This window comes from Leuciscus leuciscus (assembly GCF_965113295.1).
Source record: "Leuciscus leuciscus genome assembly, chromosome: 7".
Classification (NCBI taxonomy): Eukaryota; Metazoa; Chordata; class Actinopteri; order Cypriniformes; family Leuciscidae; genus Leuciscus; species Leuciscus leuciscus.
The window spans coordinates 40,717,738-40,734,351 of NC_138731.1; the positions used below are offsets into that span (position 1 = coordinate 40,717,738).

General features: G+C 38.6%; 1 protein-coding gene across 1 annotated transcript; it reads left to right on the forward strand.

Annotated features, from left to right (window-relative positions):
* Positions 1 to 10,939: 10,939 nt before the first annotated feature.
* Positions 10,940 to 15,865, forward strand: LOC309502400 (legumain-like). The gene is made up of 11 exons (XM_082174813.1): positions 10,940 to 11,030; positions 11,403 to 11,493; positions 11,614 to 11,720; positions 12,199 to 12,283; positions 12,408 to 12,478; positions 13,345 to 13,438; positions 14,154 to 14,216; positions 14,886 to 14,952; positions 15,098 to 15,216; positions 15,317 to 15,421; positions 15,582 to 15,865. Exons 2-11 carry the CDS (start codon positions 11,428 to 11,430, stop codon positions 15,621 to 15,623), a joined length of 819 nt encoding a protein of 272 aa, XP_082030939.1. The 5' UTR covers positions 10,940 to 11,030; positions 11,403 to 11,427; the 3' UTR covers positions 15,624 to 15,865.
* The last annotated feature ends 749 nt before the right edge of the window (positions 15,866 to 16,614 follow it).

Below are 16,614 nucleotides of genomic sequence, written 5' to 3' on the forward strand. Positions count from 1 at the left end.
TTTCTGCTGAGATATGCTTCCCAGTGTACCTTGGTATTCCTGTGTTAAGTAGGAGTCCTTCGTCCGTGCTAGTCTCACAACAGGGATCTCAGACTTACGCAGGGCACTGGAAGACAGCCGAGGTGGCATGATTAGACTGGGAACCCCATTCGTCGTCACTGATGTAACTCGTAGTGACCATGAAATTGAACATCTCGATTACGTATGTAACCCTCGTTCCCTGAGTAGGGAATGGAGACGTTACGTCTCCCTGCCACTTCCGCTGTACCGCTGGAATGCCCGAGTTCAGTCTCAGCTCCTCAGCGAAGACATATCTGCATGTTGCCGGCGTACTTCCTTATATACCCACGAGGTGGGGCGGAGTTACGCTATGCAAATTCCGCAGACCCATGGCATTTTCTTGCCATTGGCCTTTTTTTATATACTCGAAGGTGATAGGCTTTCTAAGCGAAACTCCATTCGTCGTCACTGACGTAACGTCTCCGTTCCATGCTCAGGGAACGAGGGTTACATACGTAACCGAGACGTTAAGTAAGCTTTTTTTTGTAACAAAAAAAACAACGCTGTGTGGTTTAGTGCGAGGTACTGTGACAGATACTATTCAAAGCCCTGAGACCCACCATGGGATTGATGGAACTGATGGAGCGGCACAGACTCAAACAACACCAGTGACTGCTTCTTCTAGAAGGACTTATGGTTCCAATCAAAAAAGAATGGACAATGGCAAAAAGAAACAAGGGGAGATCAAACCATTTCAGAGACTACAGACAGCAGTCTTTCCACCTAGACAGAAAACAAGTGGGCAAAGGACACTCACACACCAAGAAATGCACATGACACGAGACAGAGACAAAAATGCAGAAAATATGTACTGATTGTACATATGTGGATAAAATATGCCCACACTGAGAAAATGGACACAATAAAAAACACATGCACATGCACATCACACACACATTATATTGCCTATTGATTGCTGATTTTTTTGAGTTATCAAAACTAAACAATATGCTAATATCAATTGATGCAAAGGAAAGATAGCCACATTGTGAAAGCCCAACAAGGCCTTGAAGAAAAAGACAAGATTTTGGCAAAACAAATGCATGATGGAGACTTACAGTAGATATTTCCTATTCTGGTTTAAGTTTGGATATACACTTTAAAACAGCTGTATGTGTATTCTGTATCTTCCTAATTATTTGCCAAATGCATTGTTATGTGTTCTATGTTTAAATGTCAAATTGCAGATACCTCCATGACCTCTTTAGGTTGTTTCGCGCTGACTGTGATGGTTCTTGAATGTCTCTATTCCAAACTCAAGAAATATTTCATATAGTTTCACATTTTAAGAGAGACTCTATGATAATTCTGCCTGATTGGATGGAGCTGTAACCAGTGTGCAGGAGGTGTCGACCCAATGACGGGTAAGATCTGAGTGGCCAGAAGAGGACAGCCTAAGGCTTCACCGCCACTGGTCACCTGCCTTATAGGGAAGGGAGGTGTAATCTGTGAAAAGGGAGTGAATGTGATGCTTCTTTTGGGCCAAGAGCATCAAAGGGGGGACTGTAAGAAATTGCAGTCTGCCTCGACTCAGATTCCACTCCAAAGTATATTTTATAATAAGCTCATTCCCAAAATGGCATAATTATCATAGAGAAGAAGAAAGTCATAAAATATTTTTTATGTACCATTAGGGTTGATCACATCCTGAGCAAATGGTCATTAATTGTAGGATGGAATGGGTGTGGGACACCGAGAACCTTCTCAGACAATGGGGTGTCTCAACCTCATTAACATACAGACCACAGCTGTTACAACAGAAGCAACTTCATTTACATTACGAGTGGTAAACTGTAACAGGATGAAAGGTTTGAGATTTGGATGTTCTGGGTTCATTTTGAAATTAAATTAACTTTTAATTTCTGATTATCTCATGCTTACAAAGTCATTGACTGTTTCCTCTCAAATGATTTACAAATGATTATTGTTTAATATGCTCATTTGTATATAAAATAATATTTTGTATGCTTTGTATCCTAACCCTAACTCTAACAATGTGATCTCAAGAGTATTTGTATATATTTTTTCAAACACCTACATTTACTTAGAATTGCATAGTCGCCAAAACATACAGTATTTTACATTCATTTATTAATTTATTAATTTATTTAAGTGGTTATGTTTAGCTTTGGGGATAGGGTTAAGGGATATATATATGACAAGGTAGAGACTACAGTATATGAATTATGAATTAACAATAAACAGTTTGTACATGATTTGAAAGTACTTTATTATTGTATACTTATTATTATTAAAGTGCTACCCTCTATTCCATAAACATAATGATTGTTATACTGTACAAACTGTATATTCTATCCCCTACCCCTAAACCTAGCCATCACAGGAAACCTTCTGCATAGAAAACTGCAAAATCACAGAAAACCTCACTTAGTATGATTTATAAGATGTTTTTCCTCATCGGGACTAAAAATACAAACAAACAAAAAATACACGTTTGCTTAGCTATCTAAATGGGTACATTGCATAGAATTCTGTTGTCTTTATATACAGATAGTTATATATTTTATAACTTACTCTTAACCCACATCCTAAACCATTACAGAAAACTTTCTGCATTTTTACAATTCTAAAAAACTTTAATTACTTTCTTCTTCTTCTTTTACTGGTTTTACAAACAAGGACGTCCCCAAAAGGAAGTTTTTGGAGATTTTGTCAGGTTTTGCTCAATTCTGGGTACAAATTTGTCCCCAATATGGTTAAGTAGGTACACACACACACACACACACACACACACACACACACACACACACACACACACACACACACACACACACACACACACACACACACACACACACACAGTAACATAATTGAAAATATGCTGAAATAGTTCCTTTTTAGACTTGCTTGAGCAAATAGTGCCAAGGATGAAAAAAGGCAACACTTTATAAGTATTTACAAATCATTTGCAAACTATTAGTTTAAAATTAATTAATAGTTTATAAACTGTAGTTAATACATTAATAGACTATAGTGAGTTTTTCCATTCATTGTCACTGTAATTAAAGTGTTATCATTTAATTATCTCATATGTAAAGAGTTAGGAAATGCTTTGTCAACAACTTATTGACTGTAAAAAGTTCTCAATGAAAATTGGGAAATGTCAGTAATTAAGTGCTTTAAACCTAACAATTATTGGACAATAATTGCATTAGTATTAAGAGTTCATTAAAATCATAAAATCATTATGCTGTCAATATGAATTACAAACAAATACTTAGTAGATTGCATTGATAAAACACATCAGTTAGGATTAGAATATACAGTTTGCACAGTATAAGAAAACATTATTTCTATATGTGTGGTATACATATAGCATACAGTTACGTGTGTTGCTCAAGTGATCTTTGTCTTGCCTGCATGTTCGCACACCTCTGACTCCCACATTTGCATTCCATTTCCACATAATCTGTTGAGAAATCAACAAAGAAAGGCAAGAATTTGAGAAAAAGAACAAAACAAAAAACACTAACATGGAATTATGTTTCTGAAGAAAATGTAGAGGTTTTCAAATGAGTGATTCATTCATCACTGCTGCATGTCACACTGGTATTTTCTTTTGGAACATGTATGTTGCTGTTACTGATTTTTTTAAAGATTAAAAGACAGGAATTGTCTTGTCTTTTAATCTATAAAAAAAAAAAAAGAAACTGTACTGGAGTACAGCAAAAAAATTAAATAAAAAATAAGTACATTTAATGTCACTGAATCAAAGCCATTTAGTTCTCTCCTTATTTATGTTGATGCATTTTGTAAGATTTGTTTTTCTTTTGCAGTTTTTTTTTTTTTTTTTTTTTTTTACCTTGGTGGTAATTCTTTTGTTACATAAAAAAAAAAAAAAAACTCTACAGAAAATATCAAAAACACTAGTTTCAAATGTTTAAAGATATTATCATTTGACTGAATACTTTAGACAAAATCAAGTGTTAATTTGGTTATTTTGAAAATATTATATTCTGGACTTCCTTTAAATTAATTGTTTGATTTTCATATTATAAATAGCAGCTGAATAAAGGTCAAATTTATTAAAATTATTTTTTTTTAAAGAAGCAAATGAAATGTATTTTATCCTCTCCCTGAAAAACAGTTCGCACACCTCTGGAATGTAATTCTTTCTTGGAATGTAATCTATTATTTTTTTATTTTTTTTGTCTTATATGCATTGTTTTTATACTCCTTTTTTGTTGTTGCTATAATTGAATACCTGTAATATTTTGTCATGCATGCCAATTATCAGACTCTCTTAGAGCTCCACCTGTGATAGAGCTGTACTTGTGATAATTAATTTCGGCTGATGACCCCTAATTGCGAATTTACCTACAAAAGTATTTTTGCAGAGTGTTGCAAAGTTTGTTGCAGAGTGAGCACTGAAGATAACAATGTGCTGAAGCGTTTGCTCCTGTTCATTTGTTTTTAATTCACTTTGCACTTTTTGCACTATGCAATCCAGAAAAGAAAAAAAATTGTTTTGATAGATTCTGTTGTCTGTGCTGAATTCAGTGTGCTGCCAGCCTCCTTCTTGCTCTTTTTGGAACGTAATCTATAAACACAAACTACACAAAACAGGTGTTTTATCTGGATTAATAAGTATATTTTATATAAAATGTAATTTTTTGAGAATTGCTTTTGATATATTTTGATGAGTGAACTTTTTAACCATGATAAACGTAGAAGAGGGAATGAGTACTGCGTAATATCTTACGCTAGGGGAAAATCTATTTTCCGCAAGATATTGAAGCCAAAAATTATCCTTAATTTTGAATTAATGTAAAACGCGTTGCGGCAGCATGCAGACATAGGCAAGACAGCTCGCGAGCCTATTGGCTGCCCTGCGGCAACTGCAGCAGCCTATCGAGAGAGGCCCTTCGTGATGTCAGATCCAATGGGGGCGCTTCGCGCCGACTGCGTCACGTCCTGCCGAAACGGGCGTGGCTTGGGCCTATAAATACAGCTTGATAGGCTGATAGAATCTGCTTTTTCATCGCCGAAGCGAACCAGAGCGTGTTGCAGGCACGGCAAGATACGCAGTATTATTCGGGGCAGATAATACTGATTTATTTTAAAGCGGGAACCTCTAGGTTATAAAACCTTATGAATGTAGACGGGGAGGCCCAGCCTGCCGCCATACATATATCTTGCAAGGCAATCCCACTAGACCAACCCACGACGAGGCCATGCCTCTTGTGGAGTGCGCTCTGATACCTAACGGGCACTGCAGGCCCTTGGAAGTGTAAGCCAGCGCTATAGCATCAACTATCTACCTGGATAGACTCTGTTTCGACGCAGCCAGTCCCTTAGAGCGTCCGCTGAACGAAACAAAGAGCTGCTCTGTCTGTCTGAAGACAGTCGAGCGAGACACATAAGCCCTTAATGCCCTGACCGGGCAAAGGAAGCTCGCGTCTCTTTCCTCATTAGCGACCGGCAGGGCCGACAGGGAAATCACCTGTGCCCTAAACGGTGTGTTGAGGGATTTAGGAACGTACCCGTGCCTTGGTTTGAGTATGACTTTCGAGTCATTCGGCCCAAATTCCATACACGTCGCGCTCACAGAGAGCGCTTGCAAGTCCCCTATGCGCTTTACCGAAGCGAGAGCCAGAAGAAACACTGTCTTGAAAGACAAATGTTTGATATCTATTAAATGGATTGGCTCGAATGGGGCACCTTCCATGGCTTCCAAGACCGTAGAAAGGTCCCACATGGGAACTGAGGGAGGTCTGGGAGGATTCAGTCTCTTAGCTCCCTTAAGGAAGCGGATGACCAGATCGTTCCTTCCAAGCGACTGGCCAAGTGTCGGTTCAGTAAACGCTGCTATGGCCGCCACGTAAACCTTGAGCGTGGATGGGGTTCTGCCCTTATCCAGTAGCTCTTGCAGGAAGGAGAGAACCTCCATCACCCCACAGTCGGGAGGTGATATGTCATGGGCTGTGAACCAGCTGGAGAACACAGACCACTTCGAGGAATAGAGCCGTCTAGTAGACGGGGCCCTAGCCTGCGTGATCGTGTTTAACACTCTCACTGGGAGGTTAGCGGGTACCCGTTGATGGCCCACACATGTAGGGACCAAAGCTCTGGGCGAGGATGCCAGATCGAGCCCTCGGCCTGAGAGAGGAGGTCCCTCCTCACTGGTTTCGGCCATGGGGCAGTGCTTGACAGCTGCATCAGAACTGGGAACCAAGCCTGGTTTCTCCAGAACGGAGCCACAAGTAGCACTGAGCATCCGCTTTTCCTGATTCGCTCTAATACCTGGGGCAGGAGCGTGACAGGGGGAAAAGCATAGAGCGGGCAGCGGGGCCAAACGTGGGCCAGCGCATCCCTGCTCTTGGAGAAAAACTCCGGACAGTGAGCGTTTTCTTGAGACGCAAACAGGTCTACTTTCGCTCTGCTGAATGTCTTCCACAGCAGTTGGACTGTCTGCGGGTGCAGAGACCATTCTCCTGTCGGAACATTGTTCCTGGACAGTCTGTCTGGTCCCACATTCAGGTGGCCCGGCACGTGCGCTGCTCTCAGCGAGCGCAGATTGTGCTGAGCCCAGACCAGGAGGCGCTCCGACAGCCTGTAAAGGTTTCGGGATCTGATTCCTCCCTGGCGATTTATATAGGCCACCACTGACATGTTGTCCGAACGGACCAAGACGTGGTGTCCTTTTAACTGGGGACAAAAACGCCTCAGCGCGTTGTCGACTGCCAACATCTCCAGGCAGTTTATGTGTAGGAGATTTTCCCGTTCTGACCACTGGCCGAAGAACGGTCTGCCCTCGAGCAGCGCTCCCCATCCCGAGGTGGAGGCGTCCGTGGACACCACCTTCACACTCGAGGAAGTCCCTAGGCTTACACCTGATCGGTACCAGTCGGTCGCTCTCCAAGGTTTCAGAGCTGAAATGCATTTCTGATCGACCTTGAGGCGAAAAAGACCGGAGGTCCACGCTCGACATGGTACTCGCGCTTTTAGCCAGAACTGCAGTGGGCGCATACGAAGCAGACCCAACTGGAGTACTGATGATGCTGAGGCCATGAGACCAAGCATTTTCAGAAATTTTCTGAGCGGGACCATAGTGCCGCAGCGGAAGGTTTTCCCAATTGACTTTGAGACCTAGATTCTCGAAATGCTCGAGTAATATGGTCCTGTGTTCTATGAGCTCTGAGTGTGATCGAGCTAGAATCAGCCAATCGTCCAAGTAGTTCAAAACTCGCATCCCCCGAAACTTCAGGGGTGCCAGCGCCACGTCCATGCACATTGTAAATGTACGGGGTGCTAGGGACAGGCCAAACGGCAGGACTGTGTATTGATACGCCTGGCCCTCGAAGGCAAATCTCAAAAATCGCCTGTGACGTGACGCTATTTGTATTTGGAAATACGCGTCCTTCAGATCTATTGACATAAACCAGTCCCCTTGGCGAATTTGCGCAAGGATTTTCCTGGTTGTGAGCATCCTGAACCTGCGTTTCAAAAGCGCTTTGTTCAGTTGTCTTAGATCTAGAATGGGTCTGAGACCCCCGTCTTTTTTCGGTACCAGAAAGTATCTGCTGTATAGACCCCCTTCGCTCTGAGCTTGAGATAAAGGCTCTATGGCCCCTTTGCTCAAAAGTTTCGCTATCTCGGCTCAAAGTAGATGTGCTACTTCCTTTTTTACCATGGTTTCGACTCGTGCCGCGTAACGGCGGGGACGACGAGCGAACTGTAGCGAATAGCCTCGCTTTATAATGTTCAGCACCCATTCTGATACCCCGGGAAGCTTTGCCCATGCACTTGCATGAATAGCTAGGGGTTGAATGAGATCTGGGCTCTGGCCGCGAGATGGTGGCGACCGGAGAGCATCGGTGTGCTGTAACATAGACGCCGTGCTTGCAGCGTTCGAGGCGGGGGGCACGTTGATCACAACGGGCAGCCTGCCCGCGCTCGGTTCTCTTATGGCAGTTTGCTGAGAGAGAGCGAGCGGGGTGAGCCCCGTGGGGCTTGTCATGTCTGTGAGTGAATGTGGGCACAGGACAGCAGGCACATTTACACTGAAAACACCGTCGGCTCGAGCTGACTGTATGTGTTTTGGTTTCATTTTTACAGAAACCGTGAGACATGCCGTGTGTAGTGTTTGTGGGCACTGGGGTCGTGGGCACATTCACTACATTTAATGCACGATCGACCTGAGTCGATTTTATGCGTGCAAGCCCTGTGTGGCGGGCTGTGCTTGTGTGTAGGAATGAGCACTGGGCTGTGGGCATTTTTACTACACTCATAACACCATCAGCCGTGGCCGGAATACCAGAAATTACACTCTTTACGAGATTCATCTGGGTCGCCGTAAAAACGGCGTTTGTGTGCAGGCAAACGGGCTGTGGAACCGGCTTGTTTTCTGCAAAATACACTGGAACAGTCGCATTTTCTGGAACTGAACGAGCGAGAAGTTTTGGTGCACCTCAGCGAATCTATCCGCGAAATCCTTGACGGATGATCCAAAGAGGCCGGCAGAGGAAATGGGGGCGACGAGGAACGCGGTGCGCTCAGACTCCGACATCTCAGAGAGCGTCAGCCATAAATGTCTCTCCGCTACGGCGAGAGAGGCCATGCTCCGCCCTATGGCCTGTGCAGCGGACTTAGTGGCACGAAGAGCGAGGTCCGTGGCGCTTCTTAAGTCCGGCACGCAGATAGCTCCCGGTCCTTCCTCATCCAGCTTACGGAGAAGATCGGCCTGGAATATCTGCAGTATGGCCATTGTGTGCAGCGCAGATGCAGCCTGTGCAGCGGACTTAGTGGCACGAAGAGCGAGGTCCGAGGCGCTTCTTAAGTCCGGCACGCAGATAGCTCCCGGTCCTTCCTCATCCAGCTTACGGAGAAGGGAGGAAGGGAGGATACTTTCTTCTAAGCTCAACGGTGTTTTAAGCCCCCAATGGGCTTTGGGGCTTAAAACACCAAACACCTTCTTGTAAACAGATTTTATTGTGAAATTGATATATTTTGTACATTTTGTGGTTTACATGTTGAAACCTATTTTGTTTTTGGTCTGATTAAGGATTACATCATGCCCAGCTTTCAACTGTTGAGAAATGGAAATGCTTTATTTGTTCTTTCCCCATGACATGTGTTATAAGAAATATTATTTAATTAATCTGCTACTTTTATTACCTAAATGTAGGATACAAAAAAGGAAAGTATGGGGGAAATAATTTCAGCTGTAAACATTAGATTATATTGAGTTATATGGTTAATTAGTTAAAGCATAAAAAACATCTAAATTTACATAAGAGCTTATCAAACAATAATTATTCAATCATTGTAACTGTAATTAACAAAATAATTATTGTTCAATAATTAACAAAATAATTATTAAACAATAATTATTTTGTTAATTACAGTTACAATGATTGAAGAACTCACTAATATGATTATCTGTAAGTACTTATATAAAGTGTTACCCTCAGACAAAATGACTGTTATACTGTACAAACTGTATTTTTATCCCCTACCCCTAAACTTACCCATCACATGAAACCTTCTGCATTAAAAAAAAAATAAAAAAAATAAAAAAAATAAAGTTGTTTTCCTCATGGGGACCAAAAGAAAAGTCCCCACAAGGTTAAAAATGCTTTATATTATTATCCCAGTGGGGACATTTGGTCCTCACAATGTATGGATTACCAGGCACACACACACACACACATTTACAATCGTTGAATGCATTCATACATTCATTTTGACATAATCTGTCAAGTGCATAATAAATCACCAAAGAAAAAAGATAAGATTTTGACTAAAAAACTGATTGAAACAAGTGATTAATTCGTCATGAATTTGTGTGGGACAAGAGTTTATCTTAGTTTCATCTGACAGTTTCATGTGACACCATTCATGTCTTAATCTTTTCCGTTTCATGAGAAAGTCTGTCAAAACGTACCTTTAATGTCATTTAACTGAAGTCGATGATACAGTCTAAATTCTGACTGGAAATCTCACAAACAATTTATTTTCTAGTATTTTTGACTGAAAAGGGAGATTTGAGGTCGGCCTGTATAATTAACTAATTTTCTAGGGTAAAGTTGTGTTGTTTTTAATGAGAGGCTTAACAGTTAGCTTGAAAGTTTTTGGGACATATGAATTAATAATATTAAGGAGTGAATTTATGACTTCTGGAAGCATCTCTTTTAAAGCTTAGTCGGTATAGGCTCTAACAAACATGTTGATTTTGATAATTTAACAAACTTTGACAATTCTTTCTCTCCATAGAAAAGAATGAAAAGAATGAAGGATGATCCTCAGGGGGTCTCAGACACAATATCTGAAGCAATACTGTAGATGGTTGCATGGTTATCATTTTCTCTGATATTATCAATTTTGCAAGTAAAAAAAAAAAAAATCATAAGCTTATTTAAGACATTACCAAATTTTTGCATATTTTGAAAATATTTCATCTGGACAGGATTTTTTTCTTTAAAGTAACTGAGTTATAAAAAAAATCCCAAAGTGTAAAATAACTGTAAAACTTGTGTTTCTCAGGAATCAAATTGTGGCTGTTTGTATTTCTCATTTCTGACAAATGTTTACTGAAGCAACTCGCGCAAATGACTTTCAATACATAATAATCCAATAATTAAAAAAAAGAGAAAACCTGTGGATGAGCTTCATATTTCCAATTTGATTACTTGTATGTAACTGTTACTGTAACACGTGTCCCACCTCCCTCCCACCTTTAAACCAAATCAACTTAATTCTAAATAACAATTTCTTTTCAGATGATTCACAAAGTCCCCAACTGCCATCAATTAAAGTGAATATGAAAATTATTGCAGAATATGAAAATTATTGCAAAATATGAAATACACACTCCCACCGGCACAAACTTTCCGCCCATGAGTCTCAAATGAAAGAGATAAACTGCCTATATAAGACAGAGGCTGTCTGACTAAAACCACCAGAAATCAACAGGACAGGCACACAGGAACACCTGACACTCAACACAGGTATGATGGCATATGATTAATCATCTACATACATAATCTAAATCAATAAACACTTTTAGCAACTGTATTTAATTATGTAGATAATTGGGTAATATAGAAACATTTTTTCAGCAGTATTTTTAACATCATGACGAGTGATTGACATTCAGCACTTCATGAATAGAAAGCAACACTTAAGTTTAAAACCTGAACTCTTGTTATATCGTCCTAAACTTTATAACATATCATTACTTGTGTTCTTTTCTGTGTTTCTTAAAGCGCATCATAAATGTATGAGCCGTTAAAAAATGAATGTTACCCAATTAAAAGTATTAGAACAATGTTCATTTAGTTTTAAATTGTTAGTATTATTATTATTTTTGATTCCAATAGACTTTGCTTTGAAAAGACTCAAGAAATGCCTGGAAAAAACTGGATTCTCCTTGTTGCCGGCTCAAAGGGCTGGGCAAATTACAGACACCAGGTTTGTGTTTGTGTTTTTTCATTATTTTTAAGACATATTGCTAAATTCCCCAAGGTGTGATGTGCCTCAGTTTATTAATGATGACAGTAACTGAAATCATCTTTATCATTTGTGTTTCAGGCCAATGTGTGCGGTTTATATCAGATACTTAAGAATCATCCTGATGAGCCGATTCCTGATGAGCAGATTGTGGTGATGATGTATGATGACATCGCTCACAATCCAAAGTGAGTAATTTGCCAAAGCTTTTGAGTATCATGTGTTTCATAGTTGATCTCAAACATCTGTGCTCAACATACTGCTAATCAGTAGTGCGGGAACAACAGTGTAACCGAGCCGCATTTCTGGGGTTTGTTAAAAGCAAAACAGGGTTTTCACAGAGGGACGACTGGAAGACAATACAGTAAATGATTTTCTGCATTCGCCACAATAACAAAAGGGGGAAAAGATTTTTAAAAATGCATGATACCATAGCATTTGCATGACTTTCCAAAAGAGTAAGAAAATAGATAGATTGATTACGGAAGACAAGAAAGAAAGATGTCAAATTTCCTCAGACATGCATTACAAACACCCTCATAACAGCATTTGCTAGTAAACTCTGCAAGATTGAATAATTCTAGAAACACGTCATCACAGAAAAGTGTGGATAAGATTGTTGGAGCTGACCACATTTAACACTTTCCTTTTCTTCACTGCCTGCAGCAACTCAAAATTTGAAGGAAGCATTCTCAGTGTAGTTGATGAGTCAAACGTGTACTCAGGAGTTCCAAAGGACTACACTAAAGAGGTAATATTTGTTTTGTTTTGACATGGTAACAATTTTAGTTTCATTTTGATGTTTTTATTCTATATCTGTGCACAATTATAACTTTCAACAATAATGATTAATTATGACAATTATGATCTTATAGGATGTGACCCCAGAGAACTTCCTGGCTGCTCTTCGAGGGGATAAGAGCACAAACAAAAAAGTCATAGAAAGGTTTGTTTGTCTGTAAAGAAGAAATCTGTCAACCTTTCAATGATATCAATGTCATGTAATGTTTTATTATTATTATTAATATATCATCACTTTTGTGCAGTTAATTAAGGGCCAACCACTGAATGTGAGGAAGCAGCACAGGTGCTTCGAGATGTAGCTTTGAATCTGAAATCACATACTTCCCAATATATATATATATATATATATATATATATATATATATATATTCCTTATACGACCTTAAGTCATAGGGCTGGAGCCTTTCCCAGTTTCCTAGGCCAGAGTCAGGGGAAAGCACCCTGGACAGATGGCCAGTACTAAAGAGGCAAAAAGCAGTATGTGACAAAAGAAGTATGTTTGAATTCACAGAACTCAAAAAGTACTCAGATTACCTACTTCTTCCGGCATGATACTAGCTTCGCCCGAAATCGCATACTCTCTTGAATGGGTACTTATTTTGAATAAGTAATAACTTCACGACCACTAAAAAAAGTCATTCATACTACACACACTCATACTATAAAGAACATACTTTTTTAGCGGTCAAGAAGTATTAATTTATTCAAAAGTACCTACTCAGGAGAGTATGCGATTTCGGACGCAGCCAATGTGTTTGTCAAAATACACAATTTTCAATGAATTAGGTGACCGCACCACCTACTGGTCAAAAAGCAATTGTTTCACGTTATAAATATTTCTACATGTGGATTTTGGAAACAACTCTGCAATTATCACCAGGGATGCTCTGTACAATGAAAGAACTGTAACAGATCTGCCGCTTCAGTGATTGGCCCTGTAATTGTGCTTGCAGCTAATGTGAATTTGCAGCTAAAATGAAGTACCATTATTATTTTCCTTTAATGCAGTGGACCCGATGACCACATATACGTCTTCATGTCCAGTCTGGGAAAAGAAGACGAAGAATTTCAAGAAGGCACGTTTCAGTTTCCTGAGAAGGCAGTAAGTATAAAAACATTCAAGATATTATCAGAATAGACATGATATACGGTACATTTATAATGATGAGCCAAAATATTATGATATAAAAATGCCAATTCTCTACTCTCAAGAGTGTATGAAGCTCACAGATCTCAAATAATTCACTTTTAAACCAAGTTTTCTGTCGACCAACTTGAATATGAGCAAAATCTATGGGGAGCATTTTAACCCTCATGCAAAACTCCCAATCGCACGGATTCATATGGGAAAGAAATTCTGCGAACCCAAAATTTTGCAGTAAAACAATAAATGGGCAGGAAAAAATATAATAATAACACTAATCTATAGCAGAAACCAAAAATTTGTAAAAGTGTAACTACACTGTAAAAAAAAAAAATACATCCCCAAGTCAAAATTTTCTAGTGACTGGTTACATCTAAATTTTTCAATTAGTCTGACGTATTATTTCTCATTTCTCATTGAGCCAATGTTAACAGACTATTGCAACAAGAATTGCACTTGGGCCAATTTAAAATTTTAGATGTTATCAGTCACTAGAAAATTTTGACTTGGAGAGGCTAGAATTTTTTTACAGTGATGTAATTACAGTGAAAAAAACGATCATTTCAAGATTTTGCATGTAAATACACGGATAAGGACATAGGAACTGTTGTGTTTAATCTGAAAACCTGCTGACCATTATTCTAGACCATTAATTCAGTGTGTTTTATGACAGCTTTCTCCTGATGCTCTCAATGAAACGCTCAAGATCATGCATGCTGAAAGAAAATTTTCAAAGGTATGTATTCAGTATGTTCACATGATTTCTCTAATATTAAATCATTCTAATATGATTTAATGCTCAAGAAACATTTTGCATCATCAATGTTGAAAATAGTTTTTTACATTTTTATTTCAGGATTCTTTGATGAATAGAAAATTCAAAAGAACAGCATTTCTGTGAAATAGAAAGCTTTTGTAACATTAAACCGTTCAAAAGCGTTCATAAACACTACTGTTCAAAAGTTTGGGGTCAGTAATAATTTTATTTTATTTTGGGGGGGGGGGGAAGAAATAAAAGAAAGCAATACTTTCAAGGATGAATTAAATTGATCAAAAGTTACAGTAAAGACATTTATAATGTTACAAAAGATTCTATTTAAAATAAATGCTATTATTTTGAACTTTCTATTCATTAAAGAATTTTTTTTAAATAAAAAAAAATTTACACAACGGTTTTCAACATTGATAATGATGAAAAATGAATGTTTTTTTAGCATCATTCTATTTCTAGCAGGTCCATCTTATACAGTCACATTAGAGGCCTACTACTTTCACAACTGATACTGCAAGCTTTTGAAAGGGGCAACAACAACCTGTAGTGATATAAAACTGCTTAAGTAAAGGGAATGAGTCGGCTGTATTTTTAAATATCTCACTATTTCCTCATCATGTGTATGTGCTGCAGATGGTGATATTCATGGAGAGTAGTTACTCTGAAAGGATGTTCAAAAATCTTCCCAATGATATAAACGGTAAGATGCTATATGAAAACCACAACTAATGGTCCTGCCTTATTTGTAACCAGAGTCACACTAGTTTTTATTTGAAAGTTGTGTGTCCATAATCTATTTTCCCCCAAAAAAATCTGAACTGATCTGTTCTGAATCTGTCACCCAGTCTATGCGTTGGCTTCATGTCAAATAGAGGTCCCACTCTGTCCCTCTGATTACAATAAAGAGAGGGACGTCTACCTCTCTGATCAATTCTCAAGTGCTTGGTTGAAGGACCTTAACACGGTATGTGTTTTCTGCCAGTGAACTTTAAACTGCATTCTGATCTCATTACAGCCACAAAGTAAACATGACAAATGTGTGTATTTTGTCTTTATATTCTCAGGCTGACTTTACAACAGAAACATTCAATGGCAAAATAAAGCCTAGACAACCAAAATTTCTTAAACAACATCCTGATGGCCCCTGCCCCTGCCAGTTTGGGAACAAGGTATTATCAATTCCAAAACGTAATACAATAATAACTTAAGTTATTATTTTCATTATTTGAATATAACAGGATATGAACATGTCTGTATATATTCACAAGATCCATGAATGTTGTATTTTTTTCTAAATTGGTTTCTGTTCATTTTTCTTTCTTTCTGTAGGATTACGCTGACTGTCTCCTCAGTGAATTTCTGCAACAATGAACTCCCTACAAGCTGTTCAACCCTTGTTCAAGAAAACATCCAGCTGAGGCTCATGCAAATGACCAGAGTAATTAAGAGTATCCCGATGACCTTTTGTACTAGTTTCTTGTTTCAGACTTATAGCTTTAAGATTAAAATTAAATTGATTGCAAAATAGCATACACTATCATTTAAAGGTTTCTGGTTTGGGGTTTATTTTTTTTCTTCATCTTATGTTCTTCTTTCTTATATTCTTATGTTCACCAAGGCTGCATTTGTTTGATCAAAAATAGCGCCTAAAAAGTAATATTGTGAAATATTGTACCAAAAAAAACCCCAATAAAACTGGGAATAAGGTTAAAAATCCAGTGATTGTGTGTGTTATTTTATGTATGTGAATGGTTTTGACAGCTTCTTTAATTCTACATTGCCTTACGGTGCAAACGGCTGAAAAAATGGTTCGTCAAAAGGATGAAGACTTCACCTTCTAATTTGCTTAAGTTTCACTCACTACACACAGATGCAGAAAAAAATAATGCATGAAAATCACACAAAGTGCACATGTAGATAGAAGTGATTTATTGGACTGACCTGAACTTCACTGAACACATTTGGGATGGTTATTTATATGCATGGATTTGAAATGTGTGGTGTTTAAACGCTCACTTTTGCACAAGTGACTTTAAATATGCTGTTTATTGATACATAATGTCTTACTGACAGTGATTGTGTTGCTGAAATTACCTGTTCACCACTAGAACATCTATAAAACCTGATTACAGCAGAATTCCTGCAAAAAACGAGCTCTAAACAACAACATGGCAACATTTGTGTCTTTTACACCTGTTATAAACCACAAAGCAACACTGATTTTGTCATAAATATATCATAACAGATATAACCTGTATGACATACATTAATTATCTCAAATATGATCCTTTAGAAGAGATACAGTACTAGTCAAAAGTTTGATTGAATTTGTTTCTCATAATCCTCAAGACCTTTTAGCCTT

What these genes read in the sequence shown, in the direction of transcription:
- LOC309502400 (XM_082174813.1), top strand. Translation starts at nt 11,428, where the DNA reads ATGCCTGGAAAAAACTGGATTCTCCTTGTTGCCGGCTCAAAGGGCTGG. An exon ending in AACAAAAAAGTCATAGAAAG is followed by an intron (nt 12,479 to 13,344) that starts GTTTGTTTGTCT and finishes CCTTTAATGCAG; the next exon opens with TGGACCCGATGACCACATAT. An exon ending in TCTTCCCAATGATATAAACG is followed by an intron (nt 14,953 to 15,097) that starts GTAAGATGCTAT and finishes TCTGTCACCCAG; the next exon opens with TCTATGCGTTGGCTTCATGT.